Below are 22564 nucleotides of genomic sequence, written 5' to 3'. Positions count from 1 at the left end.
GACAAACATCTCTCATATCAGTTAAAACCGATCAGCTCTTATCCATCAAGGAGTGGTCAGTAAAGTAAAATATCAAGCTGCTAGATTATTAAATCTCCAAGATAGCAACTTTAATAGGGGGTGTTTCATTTTGGTTACCATGCCTAGGACCTGTTCTTATGACTGATCAATAATGAATATTAAATCCTGCAGAGTGTGATGCACTGTAACTTAAAGTAAAATATTGTGCAAAGGAGAACTGTCATTTGGACTGTATAGTGCAATAATGCCTTGCAATAATACCTTGTATATCACGAACAAACTTGTTTTCACTATATCAGACAATAGAAGCTGTGCTAATCAAGTGCAGACATTAAAATTTGCATTTATAACTGTGAAATTAAGACATTAAAGGAAGACACACGTGGATATAGTTGCAATGGAATAGGTCAAACATTCATCAGAAAGTTAGTGGAGAAGCATTTTCCACTGCTTTTATGACTGAAATTGCTGTTTGAAGAGTTAAAATCAATTGCTTTCATATGGACCCATAAACTTTAAAGCATATGTTAGATTCAACACATGATAATTGTTGAGTGATGTTACAGAGAGAAGCGAAGCTAAAAAGTAGGGTTTGCAAAGTGATGCTACATGCCACTGCAGCAAATACACACAAGGAGTCTCAATACAGCAGAGAAACCACATTGAACTGTGACTACAGCAACTTAAGTGGCAAAATAGGGAATATCAGGCACCGAGCTCAACATGTAGTGGTGAAACCCCAAGCTATTTATCAGCTGCACCATCTGGCAGCTGAACTTGTGACTTCAAGCAACTACAGCCATACCGTGTGGTGAGTTATTTGACTGCAATAATGCCAGCACAAGAAGTGAGTACAAGCAGAACGAATGCATGACATGACCAGCTCTACACAAATAAAGGTACGCCAGCATCAGATATCAAACATCACAACTTGCTAGCTGCAGTGGGCGAGTGAAGACAATCTGCTAGTGCTATACTAAACCATATGACACAATCTTCAGAGGAATTACATCTATTTATCTTCACCCCAAATTCAGTGCTAAAACACATGTGATTTCAGTAAATAAAATTTAAGTCTTCATCAAGCCTGCTGTGAATGACTATGTCCACTGCATTTATTAACATTTCCAACAGTTTTATCACAATTTTATTTCTGCCCTGTAATTGTCTTTCATTTTGATCATTGTTTCTTTGAAGTACACAACAGTGCCAGAAACTGACCTCCTCTCTATGCCCATCTTAACTTTTGAGTTTCTCTTACTTGGTTTGACACCAGTATTACAGGGTGTACATAAAGTCTGGGAACACTTTCAATTATTTGCACAAGAATTAAACATTGTACAGATGTCATACATATTACATTTTGAAGAGAAACTCGATATGCGAACCATGAGTGACCCGACAGATGTCAATACGGTAATCAAATTCTTGCCTTACCCATCCCAGAATGGCATCGTCAACTGTGGCAGTCGCTTCCCGTATTCTCTCCCTGAGCTCGGCTACATCATGTGGTAGAGGTGGTATGTACACCAGAACTTTAATGTGTCCCCACAGAAAAAAAATCACACGGAGTGAGATCTGATGATCGGGGATGTCATTTCATGAAACAGTGAAACAGCTGTCCCCTTGTGTAGCACAGCCAATCCATCTATGCCGCAGCTCCGTGTTCAGGTACCCACGAACTTCACGATGAAATTGGGGTGGAGCTCCATTCTGCTGAAAGATGAACAGTGTGTCCAATTGCACTTGAAACATCAGCCATTGGTGCAACATGTCCAAGTAGGAATATCCAGTGACAGTGCTCATGGCGAAGAAGAATGGCTCGTACAGTTTTTGATGTGACAAGGCACAAAAAACATTTACCTTTTGGAAATCATGCTTAAATTCAATGCATTCGTGTGGATGCTTTGTACCCCAGATTAGACAATTATACCTGTTCACTTTCCCATTTGTGTGAAAAGTGGCTTCATCACTAAAAATTAAGTGATCAACAATGCCATCCCCATCCTCATTCAATTGGGCAACTGTGAACAAAACTCAAAATGCTCTTCTTTGTCGTCATTGCTGAGCTTCAGCTCTGGCTCCAATTTGAATGGTTTCATAGACAGCTTCTGTCCACACTGTCATTGGAGCCATTTCGAGTTCACAGGATGCACAACGCACCGATTTCTTTGGACTCCTTATGGATGTCTCTAGTACACGCACAACATTCACTTCACTCACACTGGGACATACGCTTCTCTTTGCCAGGCACAAGCAACCTGTCGTAACGAATTTGTTGTGCCAGTGGTAAATGGCCTTCCTTGTTGGTGGCTTCTTACCATGCTTGGTTCCAAACATCCATTGAACAGCTGTAGCACACTTGTTTTTGTCAAACTCCAACACACAGAAAGCTCACTCAGCATCTGAACTCACCGTGTTTGCAACTAGCACTGACTATCGGCAAATTACCAAACTACGCTGTGGCCATATACATGAAAAAAACTTTCAGGGCTTCTCTTCAAAATGACATATGTATGACATCTGTACAATGTTTGGTTCTTGTGCAATAAATAATTGATAGAATTCCTGGATTTCATGTACACCTTGTACTCCTACTTCTTTTCCTCTTTCATCTCTGGTCCTTATCTGCATTTCCATGATTTAAAACTTCTTATTTTATCTCAGATTTTTGAAGATTCTCTTCATCCGTAAATGTCATGTTTTCTGATTCTTTTTTTATTCTGTCTTCGATTACTGACCTGAAAGTCATGATTTCTTCTCTAGCCCCCTCCTCTTCTATGCAGTCAGAACTGCTTATCACGCAGTGGCTCCTCAGTTTTTCCTTCTGTACATCTTCATGTATTATACACAGAATTTACAAGTATGAGGCATAAAACTGGCTTTGTATTACATCCCTTCCCATATAGGATTTTATTCTTTCATTGACTTCACAAGACACCCATTATCTTTACACTTTTGATGTGATAACCTCTCCAAACCTAAAAATTTATTCTTTTGTTAGTCTGCTGAATTATCCTCAACACTTCCTATCACTAAGTTCAATGGCATCAGAGAATTTTCACTCTGTCTTGCTCTCTTTATTGATCAATATCAAGCTTCATTACACATTCCTTCTCCTTTATTGTTTTTCATTTCCTCCTACTACTCACCACTATCAAGTCATGATACAGATCCACAGCCACACAGTGGTATGCTTTACAGTCCAGCATCTGATTCCACTATCTTTATATAGTCATTCCTTTCTGATGGTGTTTTCTCGAGTCAATTGAAGTGTATCGCACACCTCTAGAAAGCTTTCTCCTTTCTCATTAGTTTCACCAAGCTCCTATTCTCTGCTAATTATTCCTTCTTTCTGTCCCTAGGACAATGTTCCATTCTCCCATGACTATGCAGTTTTCTTTTCCCTACACATACTTTTTCAATTACTTGATTTTCTTGCATATATGCTGTCTTTTATCATTGTCTTTTTGACATATGGACAAGTAAAGTTGAAAAATGATTGTCACTGTTGGTTTCATTTCATTCTGGAGCATAATTTGACCATTAGAGTGTAAACAATAACTTATTGTGTTTCCTTCTTTTTGTCCATAACATAATATAAGAGGTAATGTAAGAAGAAGTCATTCAAGGTTCTTCGGTGTCATATGAAACACTTTTTGCAATACCTGCTCTCAAAACAGGAATAATTATTAGTGTAAACGAAATACCCTAAATAAATTAATAGCAGAATGTTAGTATTTGGAAGAATGGACCCAGCAATAGGTAGACGTTAGACATTAATGATATGCATAAAGAGAAATATAACATAAGTAGCAGCAACACAGATGGTGTCTAATGGAAATGAGATGGAAACAACTTTGAAGCCTCCAAAAATGTAGTTACACGCAGACAAGTCAAGGAGGAGGGACAAACATAATATGAGACAGAACAGTGTGCTAAAGGGAAAATTATTGTCCACGAAGGAATACAGAAAATTTAAGATAGCCTCCAGTAAGTACCAGGTAAACATCAAGAGTGATAACAGACGGTTATCTGGTAAGCTGCAGGGGTGAAAACGAATTACCTTGTTTTAATAAATTTAGTACAACAAACTATATGGATCCAGATAGGAGTGACATCAACAAATTGAAAGCAGACCAAGATAGACAATGGGGAGTCTTAAAAAACACACAGCAGACAAATACAACTGGAACTGTCCAAATATGGAGAAATTCCAAATTTCACAATTCATTTAATTTACACATGATCTTATTTTCTATTTCATATTTACTTTCTGCACCCATGCATGTATTTAAAATTTTGAAAACTATACTTGCTTCAAAAGAATTGATGCAGATAGTGTTGACCTCAATTTCTTAATTTATTATTTTGAATTTTAATTGTAAAGACACACCATAATTATTACTTGAACTCCAATGTTGAAATCTTTCCTTCAGACCATTAGACAATATAATCAAGAGTGAACTGAAAGACAAACGAAATAACATGAAGATAAATATAAGGGAATTCTTACCACTCTTCTTCCAACAGGTTGTCCAGTAAACATTCCAACGAAAATACCAATCAGGATAACAAGGAAGCCACCAAATGTTCCACAGATGACAAGCTGTTCATTTGCATCTTTTGCAGCAAAGCTGTGTAGATGCAAACCTATACACGTGATTGTTAATGCCTGAAAGGTAAATATAAAGTATTAACAATATGCAAATTTCAGTTTAAGTAACTATCTCCTTTATATTACTACTTTTATGTTGAAACCCAAAAATTATAAATCATTAACAAAAGTCAGTTTATCTCATGATACACAGTATTTGTATCTTCTGTTTATGTACTGGTAACATGTACTTATAAACTTTGACATACAAACTTAGATTGTTTCTACAGCCATCAGTCTTCTAACTGGTTCAGTGCGGCCTGCCACAAAATCCTCCCTTGTGCCAACCTCATCATCTCAAAATAGCCTCACACTGAATGTCCTCAATTACTTGTTAGATGAAATTATTTGCTTTCTATGAGGGTTGTACCAAAAGTAAGGTTCCCATATTTTTTACAAATAGAAGACATTGTTTATTGTTATTAATTTATGCATCGTTGAAAAGCTTACATTTTTGTCCATTTTTTTCGACACACTTTTGAAGACAGTGCTCCAGATTTTGTATCTCTATAGGTCAAAGAAGTCTCCCATCAACCCATTGGGGAAGCGTGTGATATCTGATCGGACTTCACCATTGCTCTTCAAGTGTTTGCCACCTAAGTGTTCCTTTACCTTGGGGAAGAGGTGATGATCGCTGGGGGCTAAGTCTGGTCTCTACAGGGGATGGGGCATAACAGTCGACGTGAAGAAGGACTACACCCTCCGTCGTCTCCAGCGATTCTGGATTGCTCACCGGATGGTCAATGTTTCACAATACCTGTCTGAGTTTATTGTCGTACCAGGTTGAATGAAATCGATGAGGAGTACCCTCTTCTGATCCCAAAACACAGTCACCATAAACTTTCCTACCGACTGTGTTTGTTTGAATTTCTTTGGTGGTGTTGAACTGGAGTGACACCACTGACGAGATTGTTGTTTTGTTTTGGGGGGTATAACGAAACACCCACGTTTCATCTCCTGTGATGAACGAGTCCAACAACTTCTCCTTGTTGCCTCCCCCCTCAAACTGTTGAAGAAACTTGTGAGCACAGTCAAGGTGTTGCTCCTTGTGTCTCTCAGTCAGCATCCGGGGCACCCAGCAAGCACACACCTTGCGATAACCCAATGTTTCTTTTAAAGTTCTTCCAATTGTGCCGTGGGAAGCTTCAGGAATGCATTCAACAAGTTCATGGACAGTGACCCTCTGATCTTTGAGCAGCTCACTGTTGATCTTCTGGACAATCGCATTCAAAACCGGTGATCTTAAACCCTGTTCTTCATCATGAACTTCCATGCGACACTCAGCAAAAGCCCTGCACTATTTTTGGACTTGCTGAACAGACATGCACTCTTCACCATAAACCTCAGTCAGTTGCCGATGAATCTACACAGGCGGTAACTTCCTTATGTGGAGAAACCAGAGTAATGCTCAAACCTCGCACTTCACGGGAGCGGCGATCAACACTTCCATCTCTGACGGTTGCCAAGCCAACACTGAGCGACGTAGCTGTTATATTCTAGCCAGTAATGCCACCCGAGCCCGCTGCCAAAAGGTTGGCAGCATCAAAGTCCGGACGCCGTCCGCATAAGCAGCGCCAGCGAGACAGGAAATCGCCGCAAGTCTGCGCGCGCCACCGCTGGCTTCTGGGTTCTTAAGCGCTGGAGTCGCGAGCGCTAGGACAGTTCTGTATTCGCCGCTCAGTTGTATACTCGCCACCGAATTGTGTACTTGCTAGTCAGTTGTGTGTTCATCGCAGCAGAGTTGTTGTTTGTCGTCAGCCGACGCTGACCTAGCCGCTCCGACTCGAACTAGACAGATTTCTGTAGACACGGAGTTCACTACTGTGTTTCTGTATCTTCGTTAATAAAGATAAGTACCGACTTTTATTTAATCAGAGTGTTTGGGTTTTCATCTTTCTGTTCACTGTTCCAGCGGACCGGTCGGCCCGCTATTAAAAGTGTGGCGGTGACTTTGTAAGCCGTTTCCACAGCGAATTGTTTGTCGCTACGAACGCCGCCACAAAAGTAGCAAATCACGGATGGGCAGGCTCGAGAGTGAGGGAACCATTGTCCACGGCACTGTTGTCGGATTTAGCCTAGCACCTTCCCTCAAGGCTGTAGCTCATTGGGAACCTTACTTTTGGTACAACCCTTATACTACAGTCACACTTTCATTGTGACTACTGTCTATTGTTTTCAGTACCAAGTACCACCATCAGGCCACCTACTTGGGAAGCAAACTTGATGACTGTGCACGGGGGATGGCCTGATGGTAATACATGGTACTTAAACCAGTAGACGGTAGGTTAAATGAAAGTGTGACTGTAGATAAAAGTAAATATGTTTCTCTGATATTGTTGTTCGCTGTTCAAACTTACAGTATGTTGGGAATACGTGTTTCTTAGATGTATTCTAATCTCTGCCTTCCCCTTCAGTTTTTACCTTCTACAGCTCCCTCTAGTACCATGGAAATTATTACCTGATGTCTTAACAGGTGTCCTATCATCCAGTCCCTTCTTCTAGTCAGTAATTTTCCGCAAGTTCATTTTTTTCTCCAATTTTATAGCAAAACATTTCACGTGCTTCATTTCTCCTCTTTTCTGGCTTTTCCACCATCTATGATTCACTATAATACAAGCTGTGAGCCAAATGCACAAGTTCAGAAATTTCTTTATCAAATAAATAAAGTCTATTGTCAGGTACTAGTGGACTCCTTGTGATTAAAGATGCTCCCTTTGCCTGTGGTAGTCTTCTTTTTATGTCCCACTTGATCTGACCATTATGCATTATTTTGCTTCCATGGTAGTAGAATTCCTTCACTTCATCTACTTTGTAGACACTAATTTTGATGTTAAGTTTATTACTAATTTCATTTATGTCACTCCTCATTATGTTTGTCTTTCTTCACTTTCCTCTCAATCTCTATTCTGTTCTCATTAGACTCTTAATTTCATTCGACAGGTCCTGTAATTCCTCTTAACTTTCACTGAGGATAACGTCTTTGAATCTTATCACTAACATCCATTTGCCCTGATTTTTAAACCCATTATTGAATCCTTCTTTCATTTTTGTCATTGCTTCTTTGATTTATAGATTGTACAGTTGGGGTAAGAAACTGCATATCTGTCTGACAGCCATCTGAGAACTTCATTCTTGCTTGATCTTTCATTCTTATCGTTCCCTCTTGTTCTTGCACATATTGCACATTAACCATCTTTCCCTGCAGCTAACACCTATTTTTCTGAGAATTTCAAATGTCTTACATCATTTTAAACTGTTGAATGCTTTTTATAGGCTGACAAATCCTCTGAAAGTAGTCTTGATTTTTCTTTCATCTTGCTTCCTTTATCAAGCACATCAGAACAGCAGCTCTGGCCCCTTTACCTTTCCAGAAGCCAACCTGCTTGTCATCTGTCAGCTCTTTGTTTTCCATTCTTCTGTATATTATTCCTGTCAGGAACTTGTATGCATGAGCTGTTAAGCTGATTGTGTGATAATTCTCGCACTTATCTGCCCTTGCTGTTTTTGTGGTTGTGAGGATGATATTTTTCCAAAAATCTGTTGGTATGTTTCCAGTCTCATAGATTCTACACACCAACTTAAATAGTCAATTGGTTGTCCACTCAACCAATTGGTTTTAGAATTTCTGAAGAAATGTTGTCCATCCCTTCTGCCTTATTGCATCACAAGTCTTCCAAAGCTCTGTTAAACATGAAGTTCTAGACGAAGAGGCTCTAACTGTACTCAAGACGCAGCTCCCTTAACCCTTCCTCCTATGTGGAGAATTTAATGCATAAAATATAATTTAGGGATTCACAACCACATACCCCTTGGGCAGAGCAATTCAGAGCCTTCTAATGTCATCACATACATGTCTGCTAAACAGGGGGCAGAGCATGCACTTCACCACTGCAACAGAATCATTCACTGCTATCTATTGCTCAGTCAGGCAATGTGGATGCTGCATCTTCATGTTTTCATGGCACAAAGACTGTTCCATAAAATTTCAGGCATGCAGCCACATAAATTCAGCTTCTTCTTCTTCTTCTAATACTTCAGCTGAATACTGTCCAGCCATCTTCAGAGTGAGCCGATGTGACTAACACTCCAGCACCTGCTCCGTCCTTTTAAACCCGAGAACCGAGCATGCAGTGGTTCGGTCCTTGGTTTAAAAGGACCATACAGTGGTTCGATCATCGGGTTTAAAAGGATGGAGCAAGTGCTGGAGCATTAGTCACCTCGACTCACTCTGAAGATGGCTGGATGGTATTCAGCTGAAATATTAGAAGAAGAACCTGAATTTATGCGGCTGCACTCCTGAAATTTTATGGAACAATGTGGATGCTGCACAGCCAGCTTTCTGTATCTGAACAATGTGAAGCATCCAGAATTGGGTGCATCTTACTACCAAAATTATCCACCCCCATTGCTGCAACCATTGCACAGTCCTCAGGACAGCTACAAGGACAACCTGTCCATCAGCTTAACAACAAAATAATGCCTCTATGCAGCCAGAGACAAGCGGATGGCTCTGTCCAACTGCATTAGTTTAGGTGCCAGCAAACTGCTGCGAATCTAGCACCCTTTCACGTAATGAGAGCAAAATGTTTCCAAGTTATTGGAGAGTGTAAGAAGAGATCATGGCTATAATTCATGGACATCATAAACCAAACCATTAAGGTTGTCTGGGAGACCATGCACAATGCTACAACAACATTTTTTTGTTGTTTACCCAGTGATATAAAATGTTTGACAGACAACAAAGTAAAATTTGAAAACAAACTGAAAAAGTTTCTCCGTGACCACTCCTTCTATTCCATTGAAGAATTTCTATTATTGTAATGTATAGTGGGTAGGAATTAAAGTAACTCACATTGTATACTCTGTCAGGAAAAAGTAGTACATCTGGAAAGACAGCATCGCTTTTGTCCTCGTGATGACATATGCCTCCTGGGGGATAGTAAATGTACTGATAATGGTTCCTTTCACAAAATTTCCATGCAAGTTGGTATCAGTGGTCACATAAACATTCTCACACTTGTAGAACAGGTTCCGGATGTCCGCACAGCACAGACATCTGTTGGGATTGTTAAATTGTTGAAAGGGCAGCAGTGGCAGATTATACAGCTACCAAAGCATTGATAAGAGGGCTTGTGAGCCCAGACGTGTCAACATGTGATCTCAAGATTATGGCAACAATTCCAGCAGACAGGAAAGGTGTCCAGGTGCTAAAGTACAGGATGTCCACAGTGTACAACACCACAAGAAGACCAATATCTCACCATCAGTGCCCGCAGATGGCCATTGGAGTACTGCAGGTAGCCTTACTCGGGACCTTACTGCAGCCACTGGAACAGTTGTCTCCAGACACACAGTCCAAAGACGACTGAACAGACATGGTTTATTTGCCCGGAGACCTGCAAGGTGGATTCCACTGACCCCTGGTCACAGGAGAGCCTGTAAAGCTCGGTGTCAAAAACACAGTACATGGTCATTGGAACAGTCATCTCAGGTTATGTTCACAGACGAGTCCAGGTATAGTCTGAACAGTGAGTCTTTCCAGGTTTTCATATGGCATGAACCAGGAACCAGATACCAACCCCTTAATGCCCTTGAAAGGGACCTGTATGGAGGTCGTGGTTTGATGGTGTGGGGTGGGATTATGATTGGTGCACATACACCCCTGCATGTCTTTGACAGAGGAACTGTAGCAGGTCAGGTGTATCAGGACATCATTTTGGACCAGTATGTCCACCTTCTCAGGGGTGCAGTGGGCCCCACCTTCCTCCTGATGGATGATAATGCATGGCCCCACCGAGCTGCCATCGTGGAGGAGTACCTTCAAACAGAAGATATCAGGCAAATGGAGTGCCCTGCCTTAGGCGAATGGAGTGGCCTGCCTGTTCTCCAGACCTAAACCCCATCGAACATGTCTGGGATGTTCTCGGTCGACATATCGCTGCACGTCTTCAAACCCCTATGACACTTCAGGAGCTCCAACAGGCACTGGTGCAAGAATGGGAGGCTATACCCCAGCAGCTGCTCGACCACCTGATCCAGAGTATGCCAACCCGTTGTGCGGCCTGTGTACATGTGCGTGGTGATCATATCCCATATTGATGTCAGGGTACATGCCACAGGAAAGAGTGGCATTTTGTAGCACATGTGTTTCTGGACAGTTTTCTCAACTTATCACCAATACCGTGGACTTACAGATCTGTGTCGTGTGTGTTATCTATGTGCCTGTGCTATTAGTGCCAGTTTTGTGTAGTGTCACGTTGTGTGGCACCACATTCTGCAATTATCCTTAATTTATGAGCATGAGTGCACATAAGCATGTCAAGCAGGTGTGGAATAATGTATCCCAGGACAATATCTGCAATCCGTACGATCAACTGGATGACATATTCAGAGCCTTCATTGCCACCCTTGGAGGCTACAACACATTGGGTGTTTCAGCATGGGGAATACCTGGTACTTAAGAACTGCTTGTGCTATTGATCTGCAAACGTAATCGGCTCATGTACTCAGTATGCACAGTTGCAACAATACATCTTTAGTGAACTGGAAACCTCTAAAAGGGTGTACTAATTTTTTCCTGGCAGTGTATTTAAAATAAGGAAATAAACAAATAAAAATAAAACAATCTATTAAATGTTAAGCATGTAGCCCATCTTTACAAATTAATTTGTGATGTGACTGTAAGATGACTCATTCCACATCATTATGACTTATCGGGCAAAATGATCCATGGAATGTGAAACTAAGTAACTAACTATGATAAATAAAGAACAGTGAAGTATTGTACTCACAATTTCCAGAAACTTCAGGATTGATACTTTGCTGATGTTAGCCATTGTTTATTCTGTAAGAATAAAATAAAGGAGTCATTTTAGTTTGAATGAACACTCAAAAAGCTTTAGATAGAAAATCTTATAACAGCACAGACATATTCACTTCGTACATCAAGTTTGTAAATAACATACATGTATATAAATGTTCACAATGAGGTAGCACAATACTGAAAAATTTAAGCATTCATCTCAGGACACTTGACAGAAGATGAATGTGGCATCACAGCTGTGACGTTTTACAAAAGATCACAGCATCCATACTATAGTTGGGAACCAGCCATTTTTATGTCTTCCCATTAGAAAGTGGAGATACATGTATTGACAAACTCTTAACAAGCAATCTGCTTTCACTCATTCATTCGTTGTGTTCTGTGGTTCCCATTACAAAGGAGAACCTTCAGGGACATGGAATGAGTCAAGGAATACCTTAACAAAAGACAAAGAAACCGCAGAAACTTTATTTGTGTCAACAATATATTACCATCATACTGCTTCATGTTATTCGTACTTATAGTAGCTAAATTCAATCAAGTGAATTTGCATGATAAGCTTGCAGCTCATTTCTCTTGACATACTAAAATATAACATTCATTTGTTTACTCATTCTTCACATTCCATAATCCATATAATGAATGATAACTTCCAGGGATCTGGTATGACTAACGTTATATATTAACAGACAGAATCAACCACTGCAGACTACTTCTATAACATATACTAACAACCAATACAACTAGTGATCTTAATTCACATAGTTAAAAAACTGAAATTGTGTGTGTGTTGTGGTGGGGGAAGTGGATTTTAGTAAAAAAGCAGAAAAGTCTAGTCTTCATACACCACATACTTATTTGCTGTTTCTATCTAACATTTGAAACTAATGTATTTATATATATGTATCTTTACACAGAATCCTGTCAGCTGACTATATGGTGGAAAGTTAAGAACCTGTATAATGTGACCTTTACTGTAGACCAGAATTTACATACTCAAGTCCAAATATGCTCATAAATTACAGAATAAATTAACTAATAAGGTACTGTTTTACTTTGTTTTAAAATATTTGGGGATCTTCAATTTCCAGAGTGATTTCTGCCAACAACCATTTAAAGACTTCTGCAACAGAATATAAATTCCAATACAAACTCTAGAAAGGGACACAATTCTGCATCAAAGTTATTTTTCCTTATAGTTTTGTGGCTGTGAATTTCAGTTTGTCTTAAATTCATTCTTATTATTAGCTTCAAATACCACCACAGAATAAATGTGCTGGGATGTCAGTGTAAGAAACCCAAGGTCTTGTTTAATTGTTGACTTCATGCAATAAATTTACTGCACACTACTATAAGATAAATACTATTTTTGCCTAGCTGAATTGCCTCAGAAAATAGTAATAAAAATAATAATTATATCAGAGCAAATAAAAACTTTTTATATTTTTTTTATAAAGGTGAAGGAATGGAAATGTGGGAAAAAGACTGAACAAGATGACAAGGAGTGAAGGAAATGTGAGAGAATGGAGTGAAATGTGTGCTGTTATGAATCTTCCCGGCTGAGTAAAACTGTGTGCTGGACCAGGACTCGAATATGGAACTTCGCTTGCAAAAGACAAGATTTTAGGTTCAGGACTCAGAGGCAAAAGATTTAGTTGGAAACATGAGAAAAGATTTGTATACAGTCAGAGCCAGACTATACAGTTTTACAACTGTTGGTCTGTTCTATAAGGTGGCCTGCAAAACCTATATCAATGTAAATCAGTATTGTAAGAAATAAAGAAACTCTGTGATAAAGGTCTATATAAACAATGCTCTTGTTAAATTATGATAAGTTTGAAGTTCTGTGACATGTCAAAGACTGCTCTCTGCAGGATCACTGAGATACGTTTATTGTAAAAGTAAACATTAACGTAATTGCTTCTCTGGTCGACTACAGTTTGATTCGAGCGGTGGTGCTGTAATGCAAGACTATAAGACAAGCTGCAAACTGGAAAGAATTCTGGTATTCGTGACTGAAACGAGAAAGTAGGACTCGCGCTGAGGACAAGGTGTGGCGCTCTCTGAACCTCGAAAGTTCTTGGGCGACTCTGGCATCTGCCAGGAGTTGATTACGTAAGAGCCAATGGGGGCCAAGGCCATCCCTTGCTCCCCCTCCACCCACCTTTCTCTTTCTTCACGATGCCGTACACTGCGTGTCCCTTCCTGTGGCATGAGCGGACCGACGCAACGGCGCTGACCTCACCGCGGAAATGACGGTCTTAATGGTGACGTCATCGTTCTTCCCTGCAGGTAGCTGTCCCCACGCTGTTCTATATGGCGCACGCCAGTTGTGATCGACTATGAGAGTATGTGTGGCGCGAAGCTTTACGAACAGCAGCAGACGTGTCGCAATTCGCGGAGAACAACTTAAATTCCTGTGCACCTACAAGGAGATTTTTGGCCCATGACGCAATCAACGGTTTGCCTCTCCAGAGTTCCTCAAAAAACTCCAAAAGCTGTTTAGACGTGCTTCGTGAGCGCCTTTTCGTTAACAGGCGCCATAGCCGAACTGAATCGGAAAAAAAACCTGTTGAGTTGTTGATGATAATCGCAATATTGCACTCTACTATGAGTTAAGTGCATTCATCCATGACTCGCCAGTGCTCTCGGGCTGCGGTCACAGTGGCACCGATATCGGTGGATTTCGATTCCGACGACGACCGACATCGGTCGAAGACGGCCGATCATTTCAAATCAGTATTCCGCTATTTTTTGTTTTGTTTTCTTTAGCCCGGTCGCACTGTAGCCGATTTCGTCGCTTGGACGTAGAGACATCGGACGACAATCTGCTAAATTCGGATAAGTTTGTTTTCTTCGATCAAATCGACCGACGTTCTCACACACTTCATTTGGACTGTGAGAATCGGGCAAGTCTAACCCCAGAAAGAGAGATTCTGTGGCGCCCGGAGGATGAACAATATCATAACCGGTATATTGTCCGGAATCTATGTACTGAAATCTCAGGTTTATTGGAAACCACAAGCAGGCAAATTCCTTATCAAAAATTTTGGGCGTAAATTACAACGTCAAAAAATAATACTTTCGAGTGTGAAGGTTGGCGTCTTAAGCTACTAATTACCGTGGTGGGTCTTCTTTGAGTTGTGATAGGTGAGTATTAGCTAGTCTACAAATTATTATTACTGCTTATTGACGTTTTTATACCTGTAGAGTAATGATTCTGCTATATGAAGTGGTTTGCAATTGTGGTGTATGTGTTTTTATTTTTCAGTGCTTTGGGTGTTGAGAGTACCTTTTCTAAACTTAATGCTTAGATCTTTCACACGTATGCTGATTGTCAGTCACTGACGTTAATTCACGTAAGGCAGCAAAATTTCAAACAATCTTGGTTTTCACTGTCACCAAGAATCGCTGCACAATTTCAAACAAATACAGCAAAACATCCTGTTTGTTATCTTTCTTTTCACTGTTACCAAGAATCATCTCGAGTATGTTACAGAACGTCTCCCTTCATCTCATACATCCTTAAAAGTTGTCTCGTTATTCTTTTAACTGACGACAGAGTGAAAACTAGTCATGTTGTATTCGAGACAGATTAGCTCACTTACATGCACTTGGCATCTTTTTAAGAACAAAAACGGCAATGCAGCGCTCGTCTCCAAGCACAGAGGCTTCGTGGTATCCATCCTACATTTGGAGGTTAATGTCTAACGTACTTCATAGAGAGAATAGATTCAACCTAACCTAACCTCCTTGACAGTGCCAAACTCAGCCGGAGATAGTACGCAGTGTTACCAACTACCGGCCGATGTTATCGGGCGACCTCTAGCGATGGAGTCCGACGAGCGTTTTTGGTGCCAGTGTGAACGCAGCCTTGAGAGTATCAATCCTGTAGATGCGCTCTGCGTATCGTGGGTGCGCCGTAAAGTTTACGCGAGCCGGCATCGTAAACAGAGCCCGTTGCGGAACCGGCTGTTGAGTCATCAGCGACGACACACTTTCGTCTACCTCCAGGGCAGACGGCGCTCCGCCCATACTAACACAGCTCCAGCACCTGCTGACGTAAGCCTTGAGCCTGCCAAGATCAAGTTGCGGTAACCAAGCAGTTACAGGATCTTCTGAAACGGACACAAAGGCGGCTATTTATGCTACTAAAAGGGTAAACAAGGGCACGTTGCGTCTCTAACGCCTTCCAGGTGCAACAAAAATTTTATTTTCATTATTTCATACAGTTACTGGCCAAATTTAAAACGTTGTCATAATCCACTCATTTAGAACTACAGACGTTTGTTAACGGTTTGACACAGTATGTCAATTATTACAATTTTATTTTTGCGGAGGTCCACAGTCTCAACGTGCTTTGAGAATGAAAGCATAGTCCAGCTGTACCTATGCTGCGGTACGGCAGATTTCTGTTTTTGTCGGCTAATGGACGTAATCGTGTACACTACTGCACTGTTTCTGTGCCACTTATGCACAGAAATACGATCCATACCTGTCCATATGTACCAGCGGTGTGTTCAAATGCGAAAGGATGCGTTAAGCTTAAAATATATGGTCCACGGTTGAAAGTGCCCAACTACACGGATAATAAATCGAATACAGCCTTCTTAGACCATGTTTACAATCTCAAATCAACTGTTATAGTTGGAATCTATGTACATCTCTTCAGGCAGCATAACCCACTGCACTCTAATCACCCAGGTTACATTCGTCCAATGTTTGAGAATGAGCGTACTTGGCGACTTCCAACAAACTTTATACATAACTTCGAACCTTTACTAAACTTTTTGCCGCTCGCACCACCCACAAAATGATGAAAGGAAAAAAGTTTATCGCTTACTGCATTTTCGCTGCCCACGCAGTAAAACCGCAGCATCAGGCCTAACGTTTTATTACTTCTGTACTACAAACTCTATTCATTTCACATTTTGCAGACAGTATCCACATATACCAATGAATGTAGCTGCAAAATTATATCATTGTACGAAAAATAATTCGGTCGATATGGCGTTTCAGACAGTGGGAGTTATATTTTTTAAGAGAATCGGAGGTAGAGGTTTACTCGTTAACGCTAATTAATCATTCTTTACTATCATTTATACACGGTGTACCAGAAATATTTCTACAAACATTGGGTACGAAATCCTCGTCAAAAAAAGAAAACGACTTACGAACATATTTTTCAAAATACCTCGGTTTGGGATAATTAACGAAAGAACATTTTTACAAAATTCTCAAGTCAGGAAAACGCCAGAAATGTTCTAAAAGTGTGCCGCTTGCTTCTAAGGACGCATGCACTCGCAAAGTAAATGATGTCGTAACCTTTCAACTATCTCCGGGCAGTTGTGAATGTTTAAGTATGCTTTGATTACATGTTCACAAAGCGTCTTCGTGTAAAAAATGTCTTCTGGATAAGCCAATTGTTTCGGGTGCCCCCATGGAGAATCCGAAAGATTAAAATCGAAGGAACATACAGGCCATGAACATACAGGTCATGACTGAAATCACCCACTGTACCTCGAGCAATTGAATTGAAATTTCTAGTTGCCCAATACGCGTAAACGGCGAGGTTTTTCTTTGCATGAGTAGATCCTGCAAAAGTGTGGAACAGAGTACCGAACAAAATCGTTGTAGTTAGCACTAGTACAACGTCCTGTGGGAACAGAATCTACGAAGATCATTATAAAAGTAAAGCACGTTTCGACCTGACGAGCTGCCCTATCCATACCCCATACCCCCCCCCCCCCCCCTCCCCTAACGCCCTGCACTCACACAAATACGCGTCGTCGCGTTGTAGAATTTCCTAGTCGTTGGCGTCAGTAAGATGCCAACAGTGGGCAGGGATAATCGATTACTGTTTATATGTGCGATTTCAAAATGTCTGACAAAATTAACAATCCAGTCAAGCGTGGTTCGTAGTGTGATAAGGTTTTCGAATGCAAGTTTCAGTTCAAAAATGGTGCATCATGTTTACTGACGGACGAACGGATACCCATGACGAACGATCAGGTCGACCTTTAGTTGTGACTGACATAGTCAAATCAAATACTTGAATTATGAAAACTGAAACTATCTGCAGTATTGTAATTCAAACGTCGTTTATTCAAAACATGCCACCAGTTTCGACGCGAAAATGCGTTGTCTTCAGGCCCCATGTGTAATCCCATCCATGTACAACTACAATGACAAGGACCAGTGGGGTCTTTAAATGGGAACATTACAACTTATTAAGCATGTTACGCCAGCATGTGCAACCAACAAAGTCGATTGCAGCAGAGCAAAACAACTGGATTCGGTAATTTCCAGAACAGGCCCACCAACGGTCAGACGACAACTGAAACCCGAAACCATTGGTGGGGTTGTTGCTGGAGGTTACGAAATAGTGTTATTATGAATTCGCGTTTTCTAAGTAGAGAACTTTGTTCTGGATCTGAATGCGAAACGACCAGTGGTGTAGGAATGAAAGAAATCATACGACAGGATAAAAAGGATAAATTCAGTGTGATATGCAGTATCTGCAAGGATGACTCATATTATGAAACCATAATAGTTAAAGGAATTCCAAGAAAATTCACGACTGGAGACATATTTCTTGCATAGCAAGGTACTTTTGACAAGTGACAATATATGCTTAAAAAGCAAGTGATTAAGTCACCTAACAATTAAAAAATCGTATCTTCTATGCTTTCTGTTCACATCACCTCTGTCTGTATTGATCTAAACAGAAATATTGGTGATGGGTGCAAACCAGCAGGAAGAGAGAGAGGGGGGGTTCAATAAATTTAAATAGAAAGGTAATTGTTAATTTATTTAACCATAAACTTATTATGTAGCACTAGTTATTAACCTTTAAAAATAAACAAAAATTCATATTTAATACCAGAAGTACTAACATTTTGTGTTTAAGTAAATAAATATATAAACACTGAAAAATGTTTCATTTTTGGCAATATGCTTTTTATTCATCTCTCTTTGAAATAAGATTTGTTAGTTATCTCTAAAAAGTTGGCAGTCCCGGTCATGGTTCACAGCAGTGGCTCCTGCAAAATTTTACGAATGTACTACAATATGGTGGCCTACAGCCTTTTGACTTACAAGGGTAGTGATTGCAACTAAAAACTGTATATATTAATTTTACGTTTATAAATTGAACGGTTGAAATACATTTAAATTTTATAATTAATCATTTAATATGGCGAGGAATAAAGTAAAATGAAAAGAAAAAAAGCGGAAGCAGTAAGAATCCAACCCAAAGCGACGAACTGTCATTTAGAGCACCTGACAGCTTGGCTACCACACGTATATGTGAACTGCTGTTCAAAAATCCTTCATAATCTACGTGGAACTCTTTAGACAGCGTTTTACTTTTTCCTACGGCGCGCTCTGGCGAAATGTTTTAGGAACTTTAAAGGGGCAAAATACCTGCTTCTATGCACATAGTCTGAACCAAATCGGTGAGTCTCATCCCACGATGTACGTTAGATTTACATTTGGAGCAGACCTAACTGTTTAAATCTCACTTTCTCCTCCGAAGCTCTACTGGAAAAGGGCCTCTTCAGCAGATCATCTACAGAAAACACTTTCATACTATATTTCCTTGTACATTCCCTTTTTTGCCGCCATCTATATAATTTTTTGACTTACAAAGATAGTAATCGTAACTGGATTGAATATATTGATTTTATGTACATAAACTGGACTGTTTAAATGTATTTAAATTTGATAACTAATAGTTTAACATTGCGAAGAATAAAAAGAAATGAAAACAAATGATAGCAGTAACGGGAATTGAACGCAAGCCGACGAATTGCCCATCAGTGGGCTTGACTACTCAGCCACAGCGCAGTTATGTCAACTGTTTATACAAAAAAAAAAAAAAAGAAAAGAAAATCCTCGCACTATACGCCTGCACAATACGTTACACATGCCTTCAAAGAAAAATACTAACCTGGTGCTGTGAGCAACGTAACAGTGCCAGGAGTGATGACGTCACATCTGAGCATGCGCAGTCAAAAAGAGACAACTGCATCCTTACTCAGTTGATGATAGAGCATCTGACTATCATTTCATCACTCGACACTAGTTTCTAGTTATCGCGGAGATAGAGAGAGCAACAAAACACGATTTTGTTCGTGTAATTTTCATAAAAGTTCAAATTCGAAGAGAAACTGGTTATGTTTAGTAAGACTTGCCGCTTGCATTCGTAAAGAAATTGCGTAATTTTAGTGTGATTTCTGGCCCGCGTTCGAAGAGCAATGACACAATTTCAGTGGGGTATTTACAGTGTGCTTTAACTCATCAGTACATGGTAACCGGCCATCTCTGGTGGTTCATGTACAACCAAAAGGACAGCGTAAGAATGTAAATGAAATCACTCAAACTCTGAGACTGTGACAACATTCATATACGTGGCATGGCCGCAGAGACTAGTCTCATTCGGTTGTTTCCTTCGACTGAAAAAAAAAACGACTGAACGGAAAAAAGTCGACTGGCCATTCGGTTGTTGAAACCTGAAGCTTGTCTCATCACTATGTGACGGTGGAGAAAGCAAGCAAAAAAGGGGCAGAGGGGATATACCCCTCCAGCCAGTGCTTTTGCTGCTCCCAAGTTTCGGTTGGTGCAACCTGCTGTGGAAATATATAGAATTCTAGAATAATTTTTCTGTGGCTTATTAACAACAACATCCGGAAATTGTTAGTCGTCATGTACTTACGTACAGTGTCCCAGGTGGAATTACCAATGTTCACGGATATGATACGAACGAGCATTCGAAGCAGCCGGCCGAAGTGGACGTGCGGTTAAAGGCGCTGCAGTCTGGAACCGCGAGACCGCTACGGTCGCAGGTTCGAATCCTGCCTCGGGCATGGATGTTTGTGATGTCCTTAGGTTAGTTGGGTTTGACTAGTTCTAAGTTCTAGGGGACTAATGACCTTAGCAGTTGAGTCCCATAGTGCTCAGAGCCATTCGAAGCAAAAGAGCCTACTAAACATGGGCTGTGAAATATGTACCTTAAAGAGGTATGAACACTTGTTCAGTAGAAGAGATGTGTTACAGAGTAGCGAAGATGAACAAGTGCTCACAGCTCTTAGGGTATGCACTTTAGAATTCATGTGTACTGAACATTTTTTCTTAGAATCCATGTGTACTGAACATTTTTTCTTGTTTTGGTCCATTCTATCATCTCTAAAAATATGGAAAGCAAAGAGCTTGCTGCAGAGTAGTTCTGTTTCACAGTATCGAAGATTAAAGAAGTACCCACAGCTCTTAAGGAATGCATTTCAGAGACCATGTTTACTAGACTTTTTTTGCTTCGAATGATCATTCCTGTCATATCCCTGAATATTGTCCATCCCCCCTGGAACAGTCTGAATAACATATATTTGTTATTCTAACGCGAATGAAACTCAGTCACACGCAACGAAAGTTAAGTTTCTTTGTTAATAACTAAGTTGAAGGTTTGATCCTTCTACTTCTTGTATCAAATCCCCCCCACAGCTGGTTTCGTAATGTCTGCTAGTCGTGCCAGTATCGCTGTATGGTTCGTGTGCGCTTATATGAACGTAAAAACAGTTGCAGAGTAGTACTTTTACTTGAGATCGGTGGGGGTCTCAGCTTTGGCAGTTTTGCCAGCGGCATAGGATCACCTCGGTACGGCTGTAACTGTAAGCCCTCACTAGGGGTAGGTTCGTGAATCGTCTTCTAAGGTAGTCCGTGAATAGGTTCTCACTGGAAGAAACAATCATCTGGAAAAATTTGTGAACGCAGACGGCGTCTAAAACATGGTATGTAAAACATCGTTGAGTAGGTTGGCTGTAACAGGTACGAAATTATAAACACTGTGGATTTAATCAGTCTTATTGATCGGAGAGATGCTGGATAGTCAGCTGAGTCTGACCTGTTTTACCGCAGTGTTCGTCTCCATTGAACGGCGTCGGCGCTGCGTAGAATACTGTGACGCGCTGATAATGGACGTGCGTGGCAACTAGTCACTGTTGACCTCTGCACGAAGGACTGCCGGTTTTTTTCATTGTCACGCGCTTATGAGTAAGTTCCTCGCGGGGTGGTGTGACTCACGAACTGAGCAGTGTGACTGTCAGATTCCCCAGGAACCTGCTATTCACGCCAGAAGCCTGCCTCCTCTTACTGGCCAAGGGCGCTAAAGAGCACGAACGCCACATCCGTTTCGCCCAACATGCAAAATCAGCAACAGCGGAGCTCCGCGAAGAACGTGACCATGTTATGGATTTTAAGAACTTACGATTCCTGCCCAGAGAATGCAATATCTTTAGAAGGAAAGTCCGGGATACAGTTGAAATATCGAAGACGACGGCGGCTGTAGGCTTCCGGCTTCGTGGCTACCCGCTATCAAACAAGTAAACATCAGCCAGAGCGAGCGAGGAATATGAAGAACTATCGGGAAGCCGCAGATGTAGCAAAACGAGCGAAGGTGATACTGCCTTTAGACAATGTTCAGCCACCCACGGATACCATTGGAATCCTGTAGAAGATCGAAACGTCGAACACTGAAGAAGTTCGACGAGGAATATGAAGCGGCCTAAAAACTCAGAAGATTTTACCATCGAAGTTCGCTACGGTTTTTGCGCTTAATTTCAAACCGACTCCTTCTGTGTGTAAGTACGTTTCAAATATCGAAATATTTTCCGAGTGATATAAAATGCAGACTGGCAATAGTTAAAAAACGTTTCTGAAAACGAGAGGTATGTTAACACCGAATGTCAATTTAAACGTTAGGAAATGTTTTCTGAAAGTATTTGGTCTGGAATGTTGCCTAGTAAGGAAGTGAAACTTGGACCATCAGCATTGCTGGCAAGAAGAGAACAGAAGCTTTTGAAATGTGGAGCAACAGAAGAATGCTGAAGATTAGTTGGGTAGATTACGTAAGAAATGAAGAAGTACTGAAACAAGGAGAAAATAAATTTACCAAACGAAACTATACGGTTTAAGACATCTTTTAAGTCCCAAACGTCTATGATGTGTATATGCAGACTGAAGCGATGAATGAAAATTTGGACCAAGGCCAGGATTCGAACCCGGGTCAC

At 40.6% G+C, this 22564-nt stretch overlaps 1 protein-coding gene across 1 annotated transcript in view; it reads right to left on the bottom strand.

Annotated features, from left to right (window-relative positions):
- LOC124595305 overlaps positions 1-22564 on the bottom strand; it is a 102594-nt gene that overhangs the window by 5629 nt on the left and 74401 nt on the right. Inside the window, exons 2-3 of the mRNA XM_047133992.1 lie at positions 11470-11522; positions 4538-4696 (exon numbers count right to left, since the gene is read on the bottom strand). Coding sequence (XP_046989948.1) covers positions 4538-4696; positions 11470-11514 — 204 coding nt within the window. The 5' untranslated portion in view covers positions 11515-11522. The remainder of the gene's footprint in view (positions 1-4537; positions 4697-11469; positions 11523-22564) is intronic.

Source organism: Schistocerca americana, chromosome 2 (genome assembly GCF_021461395.2).
Source record: "Schistocerca americana isolate TAMUIC-IGC-003095 chromosome 2, iqSchAmer2.1, whole genome shotgun sequence".
Lineage (NCBI taxonomy): Eukaryota > Metazoa > Arthropoda > Insecta > Orthoptera > Acrididae > Schistocerca > Schistocerca americana.
This window is presented reverse-complemented; position numbering and strand designations above follow the sequence as displayed.